This window comes from Micromys minutus (assembly GCF_963924665.1).
Source record: "Micromys minutus genome assembly, chromosome: 9".
Classification (NCBI taxonomy): Eukaryota; Metazoa; Chordata; class Mammalia; order Rodentia; family Muridae; genus Micromys; species Micromys minutus.
Window position 1 is genome coordinate 57,519,398 of NC_137978.1, and position 14,988 is coordinate 57,534,385.

Consider the following 14,988-nt stretch of genomic DNA (forward strand, 5'->3'; position numbering starts at 1 on the left):
CTCCAGGACACACGTGCTCATGCTAGAACTAAAGAGCTCTCTGCCTCCCTTGACTGCAGCAGGCATCCTGAATCCTCCAGATACTATGCCTGAACTCAAGAGCCAGGTTTAGAGTGGAAAATGTACATATCTTTATTTAAAGAAACAGAAATAAGGAAGATAGACAGACTTGTCCTGAGGCTGAAATACAGATTGACGATAGGGTTTTTGCCTAGCATATACTGTGACCCTAGGTATAACACTCAGAACTGCCAAACATAAATAATATTGACTTGCCTGCAAGGAAAAACCTATATACAACAGTCTGTTTTGTATTTTTTTATTAATGAATGGGGGGGGGGAGGTAGGATGCATGCAAGGAGGCCAGAAGCATGGGATCCTCAGAAGCTGGAGTTACAGAATGTTGTAAGTCACCTGATACAGGTGCTAAGAACTGAAGTCAGGGCCTTTCAGAAGCAACACATGCTCTGAAACAATGTTCAAGTACCACAACAGAGTTTAAACAGAATAATAATGCAGTCAACAAAGGACAGCAGGGAAGCCTAGCATCATGGGTGAGGAGCAGACAGCACGTCTGCTGGTGTGCTCCTGCTGGGCTACAGAGCCTCGCCACCCCACATAGCACACAGGAAGTGGGAGAAGTTTATAGAAGTGAAAGACAAAAAAAAGTACTTCTTTAAAACCACTGCTTGCAAAAAAAAAAAAAAAAAAAAAAAAAAACTCAAGAGTTCAATTTCTAAATAAGAAGTTCTTGGGATGGCCAAGCCAGACTAGCCAAATAGAGCTCATGCCAACCATTACTGGACAGCAGCCAGGGAGTTCTGAAATAACCGGTTCCAGTGAGAGAAACACCAGTGAACGAAACTGTAGCAGGCATCCAAAGAGAAATGGGAAATGGCACCAAGTGAGTCGCCCAAACCTGGAGACTGGAACGGGGCTAGTAAACCCCAGTCGGGTACTGAGGTCATCTTTCAAAGTGTCCCCATTGCAAGTATCTTTGTTTGGGATTTGTTTATATACTTTCATTTGTGTGTGTGCATGTGACTGCAGCTCTTCACGAAAGCCAGAAGAGGACATTAGATTCTCCAGAGTTGGGGTTATAGATAGTTGTGAGCTGCCTAGAATGTATGATAGGAACAAAAATGGATCCCCAGGAAGAGCTTTCTTAACCACTAAACCATCTCCAGACTCAGCAAATCTTTTTCATTGCTATCTAGCCACTTTCTATCTTTCACTGGAGTCAAAATGCAAAATGCTGCTTCCTCCCAAACCAAAGAACCATAGTGAGAGATGTCACATACTGCAGTAAGTACTTCCAGTGCACATGTATGAACTAGGAGTGAGCTAGACAAGCAGGAGCACTCCCTGGGCTAAATACATAGCCAGCCTTTAGTACTGAACATGACTCTGCTGGTTTAGGATCATAGAGTTTTCCAGAGAGTTATGGAGCCAGTGAGAACCAAATCAATGATTGCTCTGAACTACAGACTCACGCTTCCCACACATTAGGCTGACTGCAAGGTGGACTGGGCCAGATCCCTTAGTGTTTCAGTGGGCTTCCTGGTGTGGTAGGGGTAAATTTGAACCTGGGCTGCTATGCAAAGTAAAGAGATTCCAGGGGGCCAGGGGTAGCACATCCAGAACACATGGAACACTTACTCCAAATGTCCGTGTTTTCCAGACAGCCTGCTGGCCCCTACCTCCCTATCACCACTGAAATGCATGCTACTTTCCAACATTCTCTTCTTTGTCTCCAAGGCAGAGTTGTATCATCTTGTAACAGGGTCTCTGAATCAAACACTGCCTTAGAGCTATCTACCCAACACTGCCTGTGTCCCTCAACCACATTTAAACCCTGTGACAACATCAGTTTCTCTTTCATCACAGAAGCCCTGTGAGCAGCACATAGGACTCAATGAACGTTCACTAAGTAAAGGCGTGTGCTTCGCCTGACTTACCGTACAGCACTCATCTCCTAAGATGCTAAGATTGGACTTACATGATATCCAGATAAAACACTCACTTGTCCAAATTCCTCTCCACCTGCAATTTCAGCCTGCAAGGCTCAGTCAAGAGACTTCCTCCTGTCTGTCGCACAAAATAGGAAGGGAAGATCAGGTCCCCGCTACTGTTTTCTGAGGCTTTAGAGCCCTCTCTGGGGTGTCTCTCAGCAGCAAAGATGTCCATGTCCTGGAGATCCACCACAATGCAATCCAGCAGACATACATGGTCTTCTACAAGGACCCAAGGGAAAAAAGTAAGGAAAAAAATAGCAAGCAGAAAGCTGGGCCTGAGCAAACTTAAGGACCAAAGTCAGTTCATTCTGTTTTTGAGACTCCGAACCAGCTCTGCACTACTCAGAAGCCTAACTGTCAAGGGCCCTGACAATATCCTCTAGAGACCCCCACCCCTAGGCACAGTGTCATATCCACACATCCTACTGCCCACCCTCAACACTAGGCCACGATTCTCCTTCCAAACACATACTATGCGTTTCTACTACCACTAATCAAATCAAACCACCTTCTCCTTGCCTACACTTCCACAAAGTATCCTCCAGTACACCTTCATAATTCCACTGTGGCCCTCATAAAGTCATTATTTTCACAAAATATCTGGATGGAAAAGAAACAGACTGAAATGTTGTTCTCTTCCTTTAGAAACTTCAGTATCTACATTTAATCCAAAACCCTGCAAAACTCCCTGCAAATGCCTAGGAGGCACTACATAAGCCCACATCTAACCTGCCATTTTCCCATTTAATCTCCAAACCTCGGGCATCTTTCAAAAGGCCACATGCTTTGCTTCTTTGGCAGCCTCATGAGTACCATCGCCTTCCTACTTCTGTCAGGTCCTCAGTTTTCTTCTTTTTCTCATAACATATACTGTCATCTATCAATATTTATGCTCATCTCATATCTATCTTTAACTATATCTGATATCTAGATAGCTAGCATCTTTCTCCTGTAAGTACCATACTGGGAGGAAGCACACCTGAGGGGATGCTGATGTACTGGGGACAGTATTTAAACACCTAGCCTTAAGCAGGGGCTTAATAAAGAGTTCTTGGATGTACAGTTGCACTAACAAATATGTAAAAACTTATCAGAGTTGGGCTGATCTATGAGAGAGCTATAGAACGGCAAAGTCGTGGCCTCAGAGAGATCTCAAGGAGCAGCTGTGGAAGTGGAGACAGTGTGAAAACCATAGCCTTCATCCAAGACCAAGTACCACACTCCAAATCTCTTCTTACAGGCATCTACCTACATGTCAGTCTGGCTGCGTGCCTAGTTGTCACTGTCTTAACCACTTACAGACTGGCTCATGGCACCCCTTCAAGCACCATAGCACTCAGCTCACACACAGAGCTCAAGGACAGAGTCACACCAGTGTACTGTGCTCCTCCAAAACTCACTGCCCAGCCACTTGTCAGCCATATGACCAGCCAAGTTATATCATCTGTCTAAACCTTGGCCCCTTCCCCTGTGAGGGGAGATAAATCTTGAGCAAGATGACATGGGGGTAAATCCAAATGAGCATGGCATCAGGTTCATTTGGTGTGTTCAAGAAAATGCCACAATTATGAAAAGCATCTTTCATGAGCACAGCCATTAGTCCCTTTGCCTGTGCCTCTAGTGTTGTGAGGTCCGACAGGAAGTCTACCAGTCCTCAGGCAGATCTAGCAGAAGCAGCTGCCATTCTTCTCTGCCCATAGTGCATCAGCATTGAGCTCATCCCTGCCGCCCTTACACATACCTCCCTCCCAACCCAGGTCCTCACATTCAAATACAGCATCCACCATGACATGTTAAAAACTCCAGAGTCCAGATTAGGCCAAGGTTCAGAATGACTGATTTTTACACATTAGGACAAGACTCAGAATGACTAATTCTTACATTCACAAAAAGGGCACAGCCACAACAAAACCCTTGAAAGGCAGAGGCAAGATAAAGAGGTCAAGATAGCCTAGAGTACATAGTCATGTCCCATAAAGCCCAAAGAGAAATAGAAATCCAAAACAAGAACATGCGTAAGCAAGATGACTCAGATCTCTGAGAGTAATTTTATAGTTCTGCCCTTACACTCTACACCTTGCTGACACTAAGTTTAGTGTCTCATTTTGGAAAACTTAACAGTGCCCGATAAGAACAGGGTCTGGATGACAGTTTATGAGGTCACAGAACTAACTGGGATATCACCATTTACTGGGAACCACCTGGACCCCTATGAGTCCCACAGACAACAGAAAAATTCTTTATTTCTACTGCATCTTCTAACTGAATCTACTCCAGAAGTTACAGAAGACTAAATCTGCCTAAGACACCCATTGCTCCAAAGCAGCATGAGGCCTGATGGTCACACAGATGCTGTCTCCTGTCAGCCTCCACAGTATCACACACGGCAGAGCTCCCTGAAAGAGCTTCATGACAGTCCCCACTCTTCCCTCTTCTCTTACCTGGACTACTAGAACTCTGGCTAATAGGTGGCACGGCCTGCTGCCCGCGCTGCTTGATGGAGGCACTGGGTACAAAGTCACTCTTCAAGCTGCCAAGGCCCATTCCTGCAGGAGGCATCACGAGCAGCCCCTGTACCTGGGGCCCCTTGGGGTCCTCTGTGCTTGTCATCTTCTTCATAGTGTGCTTTGGTGTGCCTGCTGGAGAAGCTGAAGGCACAGATTCCTAGGAGGAACAGAGGAAAACTAGAATGCAGAGATGAGGAGGTAACAACACCTTCAATTTGAAGATCCCAGAGACAAGAAAGTGACACCATGACATCACCACACACAATTATCTGCAAAAATGTTGCCTAAGATTCCATACCTACTAAGAACTACAGCAACATCACAAGAAGACAGTCTTTGGCTTAAGAACAAATTCCAATTTTTGCCAAATTCAACCAAAGCAAATCTCTCAGCCATATAATATATTTACTGCTTTGGAGAGATGAAGGGCTTACTGTAATTTAAAAAAAAAGTATCTAGGGGACTGTAGCTGTGCCTCAATATTAGAATGCTTCCTTAGCTTGCAAGAAGTCCCGGGTCCAATGTCCAGCACCAAATAAACTGGATGTTGTGGCACACGCCTGTAATCCCAATGGAGGTGGAAGGATCAGAGGCTCAAAGTCATCCTCAGCTACACATCAAGTCAGCCTGGGATCTAAGCAACAAGTATCTAATGGTAATCTGACTGTAATAGAATTAGGCCCCGAGATGTTTGTGTTTTCTAATCCCCCCAAATGCATTTACATTTCCTATCTCAGTAACCATAGAAATGAAACAAAAAGCAAACAAAGGAGGCTAGCCACCCATGTCAGATTTCTGTTCGTACAGGTAAAGCCAACCCTGGGACTCTCTTGAACAGACAGGCCAGAGACTCACACTTCTAGCTGAGTGCTTTGGCTGACTACAAGTAGAAAAGGTGAGTCCACAGTGAACTAGTCACTGGTGTTTTCTACTTCCCTGGGTCCACATGACCCCTCAGACCCGGCTGTGTGCCGCTTCTGCATCATGAGACAGCTCCTTCTCACCCACCACAGGAACTCTCCCTGGGAGCATGAAAAGCATGGCTCCCTGGCGCTGCAGCAAGGCTGCCCTCAGCTTTGGAAAAGTTGAAAAGCCACAGTCTCTGCTTCCTGAGCAGTAATCAAAACTATCAGTAATGCAAACTTCCTGCATTTTTCTAAAGAGCATTACTAGGTAAATGCTGTCATTTAAATGTTTCCATAGTAAAACTGCCCCGGTACTGTATACTTAAACTCCAGAGAGTTTTGGGCTCTTTTGTTTGACTCACTTTTACATCCTCTCTCTGCAGTTAGTTTAAATAAATCAATAGCTTGAGGAGATCAACCCAAAGCTTTTGAATTACTCTGACTTAGAAATTATGGTTTAAGCAAAAGCAATGGTTGAGAAAAAGAAAAGGCAAGCACATGCCAAAATCCAAGCATGTCCTCAGTAAAACAGGTTTTAAAGGAAACTGTCTCACATGCAGGAGTCATAAAACCTGGAGGCAGAAGGCACCAGTGCTTCGGGAACCTACATGCACCAAGTCAGGAGGATTTGCTGTTCTTGGGCCACTGGACATTGTATTAGACACATCCCACATGGGCAAGAACTTCAACAGGAGAATGTAAATGCAGAAGAGAAAAGTATCATAAGAGAAAACACAGAAACCATCCATCAGCACTGAACTCAGATGAGCTAAACTGCACAGCTAAGTGCACCAGACCACAGGGATCTAGACAAAGACACACTCCACACAGCCTTATGGAATTCCACTGAACAGCCATGAGTCTGTAACACAGCAGCTTTCCTGGGACTTCTGAATATAAAATGAGGACATTCAAGAAGTATTAGCCAGGACTAAAAAGGCTTTTAATATAGGCCTTAAGAAAGACTTTTCTATACAGATGAGAAGTAACTCTCCTAAAGCAACCACACAGAAAGTGATAAAGCAGGCTTTACACACAGCACAGTATTCCAAAGGGTCAGCATTTGGGGGCTTCATTTTGTTCTGTTTTAAGAATATGAGTATGAACATACTACTGAATCCCATAAAGTTGTTTTATTTTATTCAGAATAACCAAGAGAGAGGAGAAAGAAGGGAGAGAGAGAGAGAGAGAGAGAGAGAGAGAGAGAGAGAGAGAGAGAAAGCCAACCAACCACATTATACCTTGAAGAAAAGGCAATCTTTGTAGGTACTGCCACCTAAAATCAAATCCTCAAAATCAAAGACAGGAAAATTTTTGTCATTAATATACTATTTGTATTGTTATTTGTCTTAACAAAAATTGAAATCTTTTTGTAAAAAATATCTTGCAATAGTTTGGCAATTTTTCACCCATGGCCAACTTTAGAGCACACTTGTCAGACTATATACAGACAGATGTAGCACAGAAAATGAGCTCATTCCCCTTCCTGGGAGGGAAGAGAAACAAAAGCCTGCTCCAGAACAGACGACCATTTCTGACTGCAGCTTACCCCTGCCTCACATATCTAGTGTGCCCTCATAATAAAGATGTATTGCATACACATTCTAAAGAACTCACTGTCAATCCCTGTCACACTCCCTACACCTCCAATGGGAGAAGGGCTGGAGACAAAATGCAGTCATAAAGAGCTATGGAGCTCCTCAATAAAGCATGCACACCGGACTCACACTTGCCAAGTGTGCACAACTGTATACAAGAGAAGGTGGGACTCTCTAAAGCATGCAAGAGAGGTCCCACTGCCCCTGACCCTGGAATATCCTTGCTTTTCCAGACCTGTAATGAGCTAGTAAGCCTGCTTCTCCTGTGCTCTACAGCTCTTATAGCAACTTACTGGACCTGAGGGAGGGATTGTGCAAACCCCTAATCTGTTGCTGCTCAGTCAGAAATGAGAGGCACCTGGACCTATGGCTAGTGTCCATAGTAGGCCCAAGCTAGCTAACTGTAGGTAGCTATACCACCTGGAGAATGTCCAGCAGGTTTCTACAAAGTTAGAAAATGCATGTTGGGAAGGTCCTACAAAGCTAGTGCCAGAAGTACTATGAAGAAACAGGGTTTCTTTATATATGTAGAAAATTTAGCACCAAATGACATGCAATGGGTATTCAACAGTTACCAGCTTCTCACTATATCTTCATTGTTCTGATAAGCTTACAATCAAATTTTATCTCACCTCCTCAAGACTTAACTCTTCCTAGCTTATTAGCTGCTGGACAACACATGGGCACCACTGGTGGGGATTCCAGGGAGTACTAAAGCCACACACAAAAGATGAGTTTGTATTGAATAATCAGAGGACGTGAAGGCTGGAGACTAACAAAGAGTGGAGACAGCATGCCCTGAGAATGACGGCATCACTGCAGTTAGAAATGTCACTCAGCCTCCCACAAGGAGGGGATCATCGGAGCGCCTTTAAGCTCAGCTCTGGAGCTCTCTGGCTGCTCATGCTGCGTCCTGGCCTTCCCAAATACAGTGAAAATGCTGGCAAGCCTCATGCTGACCCTGAACAACTCCAAACACGGTAAGAAACAAATGCTCAGGTCATTTTAAAATACAGAGTAGGGCATGATCTAGCATTTAACCACTAAGGTATTAAGTGTCTTCGGATAAAAACAGGACCAAATCATGAAAACAGAAAGGAATGCCTTTTTTAAAAAATGACTATTACAGTGTAAGTGCATGATGTGTGGTGTGTGCAGGGATAGATGTGAGCATACGATCAAACTCAGGCGCTCAGGCTTGGTGGCAAGTGGGTTTTTCCACTAAGTGATCGCACCAGCCCAGAAACACTTTTATGCATGCAGAGCACTATGACAGAGGAAAGGCTGGTCCCACGGGGATGCTGCTCAAACAAGTTAATTACACTTAATGAGGATTACAACTTCACACTATTTCAGCTGTAAGGGTTACTGAATAAAACGCCAAAGAAATCTCCCAGCCACAGGGCCTCAGAAGTAACAGCAGCCACTGAGCTGTGGACTGGGGATTTTTCAACTCATATTCAAATGAGAACTAAACTGAACAGCCACAGACACTGATGTCTCACCTTATCCTGTAAGGAGAAAGTCCCAGGAAACCCAGCAAAGAGAAACTTATTCTTCACTTTCAACTTGCCCAAATTTGCTACTATCAGATTATTTGATCTGGAACTTTCTGGGATAAGAAGCACAGGGGCACCGGCCTCAATATCCAGAAGAATCCGTGAGCAGCGCTGAGCCTGGTCCCTCACCTGGTAAGAAAGGAAAGTCTCTTGAGGATCAGTTAATTCTCCAGTTTTATAATGGTACCCCCACAGAGTCCAAAAACTTCCATAAATGTACACAGCAATGAAAGAACATGACAGATTATTTGTGCCACCAACGTAAATTAGAATCAGAAACAAACCGATACCAGACAGTCCTCAAATATTTGGAAACTAGATTTCATACTTCAAAATAACATACAGATTAGAGAATAAATCATAAAATAAATGGAAAATAATTTCACAAAGATGAAAAAATATACTACACTACAGGACACGTGTAAACCCAGGTAACAAGTACTCTTACCAGTCTCATTAGGCCTGAGCTGCTGTTTCCTTTTTTTTTAATTCTTCTTTTTCTTTGTTGTTGTTGTTTGGATTGGGTTTTTTTCTTTCCTTTTGTTTTTCAAGACAGGTCTCTGTGTGACCCTGGCTGTCTTAGAACTTGCTCTGTAAACCAGACTGACCTCAAACTTGAAAACTGGATCTGCCTGCCTCTGCCTCTCAAGTACTAGGATTAAAAGTGTGTGCCACCATGCCTGGCAAACAAGTTATTTTATGCATATGTGTGCTTTCCTGAATATGCATATGTGTACTACATAAGTGTCTCATGTCTAGGAAGGAAAAGAGGAAAGAAGGCACCAGATTCCCTGGAAATGGAGTTACAGACAGTTGTGAACCACCATGTGGGTACTAGGAACCAAAACTGGGTCCTCTGTGAGAGCAGCCAATGCTCCTAACCACTGAGCCATCTGTGCTACTTTTTAAAGAGAAAAACACAACTTTGCAGTACAAAGGGTTTTTGGGGGGATAGGAGGCAAGTATTATAGGGATTGAACCTCATGCTCTATCAATGAGCTACACCTGCAAAGCGACTCTTTAAACTTTTTAATTTAATATGTACGTGTGTGGTACGTGTGTTGGGGAGGGGCATACATTCTATGTCACACGTGCAGAGGTAAAAGGACAACTCTATGAAGTTGGATCTCTCCTTTCACCTTTAAATGGATTCTATGGATCAGACTCAGGACGTCAGGCCTTTATACAAGTGCCTTTACATGCTGAGCCAGCACTTACATGCCGACCCCACCATCTCGCTAAGGATCGTGACTCCTTAGCTTGTTTTCTTGCTGCTATCATCCCACTAACCACACCAGGAGAGTCATTGTCTTTGGGAATGTAGCCACTGGTGAGTTGTCCATGCTCCGGTGGAGTTCCCACATCCATGTTTACATGAGCAGCTAACTGGGCTTATTCAAAACCAAAGAGGAAGTTGAGATGGTAACTTCTTAGAAGTCTGAGAGGAGCTTGATGGGAGAAGTAGAAGTGTTGATGATAAAAACACATTGTATACGTGTACAAAATTCTCAAAGGAAAAAACTAAAATATTTTTAAATAACTTCTACAGCATTAAAAAATAAATAGGAAGAATATCTAGGCAACATAACACAGGTCTATCATTTCAATGGTTGAGCTACAGCAGGATCACACATCTAAGTAAGGCCAGCTTAACTGCCACAATGAGGTAAAAAACGGCCTGGCTTACAGTAAGGCACTGCCTCACAAACCAAGGTCTGGGGTTCTAGCACAAGGGTAGGACAGGCGCTAGCAATGTGAGTGCCCCAGCAAAAAAGTGGGGGAAATGATCAAGGTATTAAGGATGCCATGACCTGAAATGTCCAGGTAGGTTTCATCCATTTGGAAAATGATCCAACAGTTTTCAGAAGCAATCTCACTAAAGTCCTAAAAGGGACCAGAAGTCCAAGAGTGTGAATCAGAAATCTCTTCTATTATTTTTACAGAGACCTAAAATTAAACTTCAAAGGAACTTTGAAGTATAACTTAGAGGTGAGGAATCAACCTGACACTTAGACAACACACTGCTAATCAGAAAATACATCTCCTTTTCTCAGTGTGATATTGTAGATTTCTCTCTGGGGGCTTAACCATTCTATTGATCATTGATTAGAGAGATGGCTCAGTAGATAAAAGCATGTACTGCTCTTCCAGAAGACCTGTATTTCCTTCCCAGCACACACACTGGGCAGCTCACAACCACCTGTAACCCCAGCTCCAATGCAACAGATGTCTCCAGCTTCTATATGTACATAAATTTATGGGCACATACCCACAAACAGATACACCCATTCATATAACTAAAAATCATAAATAATTTGTAAAGTTCTATTGATCAGGACTCTAAAAACAGCTTAATGTTTACTGTATTGGCTATGTGAACATGGGGATATGAATTTAGATCTCCAGAACCTACATGTGTTAATCAGATTTAATTGTAAATTTCATACTGTCTAGAACCACAGTCTCAATGAGGGAATATTTACACTGGGTGGGCCTGTGGGAATGTCTGAGGTTGCAGGGGACACCTACACTGATATATGAGGACCCAGCCCAATATTACCTAGGCAGAAGACCCAGAGCTATTTAAGGATAAAGAAACCGAGCAGAGCGAGCGAGTGAGCGAGCAAGTGAGCATGCACGCACTCATTCATTTCTCTCTGATCTGGACTACAAAATACTCCAGCTGCAGTGACTTCCCAGCTCTGATGGGCTGTGACCTGGAATTATGTGCTAAAGAAACCCTTTCTTCCCTAAGTTGCTTTTGTCAGGGTGATTTATCAGAGCAGAAAGGAAACAAGAACACCATGGCAGCACAGTACCCCCAGTGCTAGGGAGTAGAGCCAGGAGGGTCCTAGTGACTTGCTGGCCAGCCAAGCTAACTAAACCATCAAGCTTCGGGTTCAATAAGAGACCCTATCTTCAGATTAGTAATTAAGATACCCAATGTCAGCCTTTGATCCTGTGTGCCCACATAAGCAAGCATGCACATGTACACCTCACATTGTTTTATTTTATTGTTATTCCTTAGATGCCTGTTTGTTTTCTAACTAGAGACAGAAAGGGTGTGGATCTGGATGGGAGGCTACAAGAGAATAACTGAGAAAAACTGGAAGAGGGAAAACCATAATCAGAATATAACATAAGAATAAAACCTATTTTCAATTTAAAAAAAAAAAACAAAAAAAAACTCTTTTTTAAAGCTCCTTAGATCAGATTGGAAAGGCAACTTGGCGACATTGTGCTACCCACCGTTTGACCCTCGATGGCAGCTCGCTGGCGCCCTAAGACATCTTGCAGCTGAGTGAAATGCTGAATGAAGGCAACCACCTCAGCCTGAAAGCGCTGAGTGTGCACGTACTGCACAGAGGCCATTTGGAGGCTCACACGAATGTCATGCTCTCTCTGAAGCAGAGGGTCTGGCTGCCCATATCTGGAAATTGGGACAAATAAGGGACTCAGACAGCAGCAAAACTGAGGATTAAAAGAAAACTAAGGTTGATTTAAGGGCTTCTCCTCCAAAAAGCTTTAGCTATTAAAACGGAAAGCAGCAAAAACAAGCCCGTTAATAATTTTCACACTGTTAAGGATATTAAACAAAAGTGTGGTATGGCAACCAGGGCAACCAAGAGTGGGTAACACTGAGCATAAAACTCACATTTCCAGAACCTAAACTGCACAGCACCTTCTGTTCCTGCCTTAAGGGCTACAGTTGTTCCTGGCAGAGACTGTGACAATATGGGTTTGAGATGTAATTTTAAAAGCCCTGGAGAAATGGAGGCAACAGAACTACTGCTTCTGGAGAAAGGAGATTGTATAAACAGAGAGGGGGATTCTGTGTCTTTTTGTCTCTGAAATGTAGACTGTAATGTCAAGTGTGGATTCAAACATGAACAGAGGACTTTTATAGTCACTCTGGATCTAATGGGCCCAGATGCCACAGTAAGTAGGGGACATTCATATTTATTAAGAAATGCACTTTTGTGCCAAGCAAAAAATTAAGAGTTCACACAGTCTCATTTATTGTAAAATCATGTCATTGTGATATATAAAATAAACAAATCAATCTAAACCTGGAAGTCCAAATTCTCAGGAGAGAATGGTAACTTCACAGTGAGGAGTTCTGAGACCTGGGGGAGAGGGAGGCAAGGGAGATTGAACCCAGAGCTTTACACATGCTAGTAAACACCTACTGCTAAGGCATATCTTCAGCCCACGGCCGGTTTTGTTGGAACCACTTTTCTCAGCACTAACAGAACACTAAACATGAGGGAGGGGAACCTTACGTAAGAATACACATGCTCTAATACCTCTCAAGAACGCTGAACACCTCATCCAGGAAACCCTTCTTTAAGGTAAACAGGCCAAAATATACCCTCTAGAACCCAACAAGGAACTCACTATAAGTCATATTTATTAGCAGAAACAGTTCACTCTCTCGTTATTCAGCATGAGCAGTGCTTTCAGACCAAAGTCAATGCTGTGTGGAAGCCTGGAGATTTCTCAGCTCAGGCCCCCATTACATAGGACAAGTGGCAAACAGATTAAGTGACTTGCTTTGGGTCACACAGCAAGCTGGTCGGAACTGATAGAGCCCAGGTTTTCTGATAATTGGGATTATGTCAATCCCATCCCATATTCATCTGGAACTAAATAATCTCCAATACAATCTTTCTTATTAAAATTCTATATAAATCAGGAGTCCTCACAAGCTATATCTTTTCAATTTTACTTTAAAAAGTAAAAGTTTTTTTTTCCATTATTTAACCAATGAGAATTTTCAACAGTGAGCTGGCAAGGCAGTTCAGAGGATCAACGTACTTTCTGTCAAGCTGCAAGACCTGGGTTCAATCCCTAGAACCTACATAATGTAAGCAAAGAACCAACTCTGCAAGTTGTCCAGTGTGGAAGACACATAGAAAATAAAGTGTACAACAATATTGGAAAAGAACCCTGAAGACCAGTGATCCTGACACAGCTAGGGTAGAGGTGCATGCTTTACTTGAAAGTCTGGAAGATGAGAGCCTCCTCTCCACTTGTGGTGAAGCGTTCTCTGTAGAAGTCTCCATGTGGCGTGAGGTCACTCAGAGACAGGCTCCCAATGCTTCCCTGCAAGGCCAGGTCTCCTTCTACATGTGTCAAAATCAGAACATGTTATTATGGACCTTTTCTGAAATCACTTAATACATCTGAATTTAAAATGATATACACATGCCTCCAATTTTCATTTTTTGATCAACAGAAATATCAGAGGTACATTTTCAGATGCCAAGACACCAGAAAACATTTCATGTGCTATTTCTAAGGGTTTTAATGACAAAGTTTATAGGAGTTGAACAAGTCTAAGCAATACACAAGCCAGCAACACTGCATACTAGGGGTACAGGGAAAGGAATCAAACTAAAATCACTGCCAACTTAAAGAAGCAGGATCCTGATACCAGACCACTTACTGGACTGGAGAGAGCCACCACCAGGTCTATGCATTGAGTTAGGAATATGAAAGAATGAGGAAGTGTCTGTATCGGATGCTCAAGCAACAGGAGTAGACCTGGAGTCACTTGATAAAGGAAGAAAATAAGCTGGGGACAGAGGGTGCTGACACAGAATGGAAGTGAGTCTGCTTAGGAGGGGAGAGCACACCGCTGGGTAAGAGAATAGAGATAGGTGCTGGGGCACATGCCCCTAGAACAGGAGCATAAAGTGATCCTTCCTGAGGGTGTGGGGGGATTACAGTGGCTCCTTGGACTTGGAGATCAGACTAGTCGGCTTGGAAGTCCCAGGCCAGCTACTAAACTACTATTCCTACAGAACAAAACCAACAAGAACATTACACAGCTAACACCATGCTCACCAAGGTATGTACCTCTGGCAGGCCAGATCAGGTCACCAGGGACTCATCATACACACACACACACACACACACACACACACACACACACACACACACGATTCCTAATGTCATCTAAAAAAATGCTATGCTTCTCCCAGTTGAAGACCACTTTTCTAGAATGCTTTCTAAAATTATATCAAACCATGAGACCTCTATATTAGTCCATTTCTTCTCCAAATAATATTCCTGATATCATGATGGCATTCACATCTTAATGTTCACTACTGCATTACACATTCCTTAAGGAAGGAGCAGTGTTTGGGCTTGTGGTTTATACACCCTATTACTTAAAATATGATGTTCTAGTAAAAATTCCAACCTACAAAAGCCTGCCAGAAAGGGGCCAGATTTGCTGCAACGCCCTGCTGTAGAACACTATACCCTCTTTTGGCAGAACCCCTACAATAGCCCTTTGACCTGTCTGTCTTCCTGATCTAATTATTAATAGCTCCCATTTCATTCTCAAAACTATCCCAACTTGAACAAAACTTTATCTGGTCACCTACAACAATGAT

The 14,988-nt window shown here is 43.2% G+C and overlaps 1 protein-coding gene across 1 annotated transcript in view; it reads right to left on the minus strand.

Annotated features, from left to right (window-relative positions):
* VPS13D (vacuolar protein sorting 13 homolog D) overlaps positions 1 to 14,988 on the minus strand; it is a 217,108-nt gene that overhangs the window by 158,812 nt on the left and 43,308 nt on the right. Inside the window, exons 24-28 of the mRNA XM_080922046.1 lie at positions 13,584 to 13,710; positions 11,834 to 12,014; positions 8,531 to 8,713; positions 4,457 to 4,679; positions 2,024 to 2,234 (exon numbers count right to left, since the gene is read on the minus strand). Coding sequence (XP_080778172.1) covers positions 2,024 to 2,234; positions 4,457 to 4,679; positions 8,531 to 8,713; positions 11,834 to 12,014; positions 13,584 to 13,710 — 925 coding nt within the window. The remainder of the gene's footprint in view (positions 1 to 2,023; positions 2,235 to 4,456; positions 4,680 to 8,530; positions 8,714 to 11,833; positions 12,015 to 13,583; positions 13,711 to 14,988) is intronic.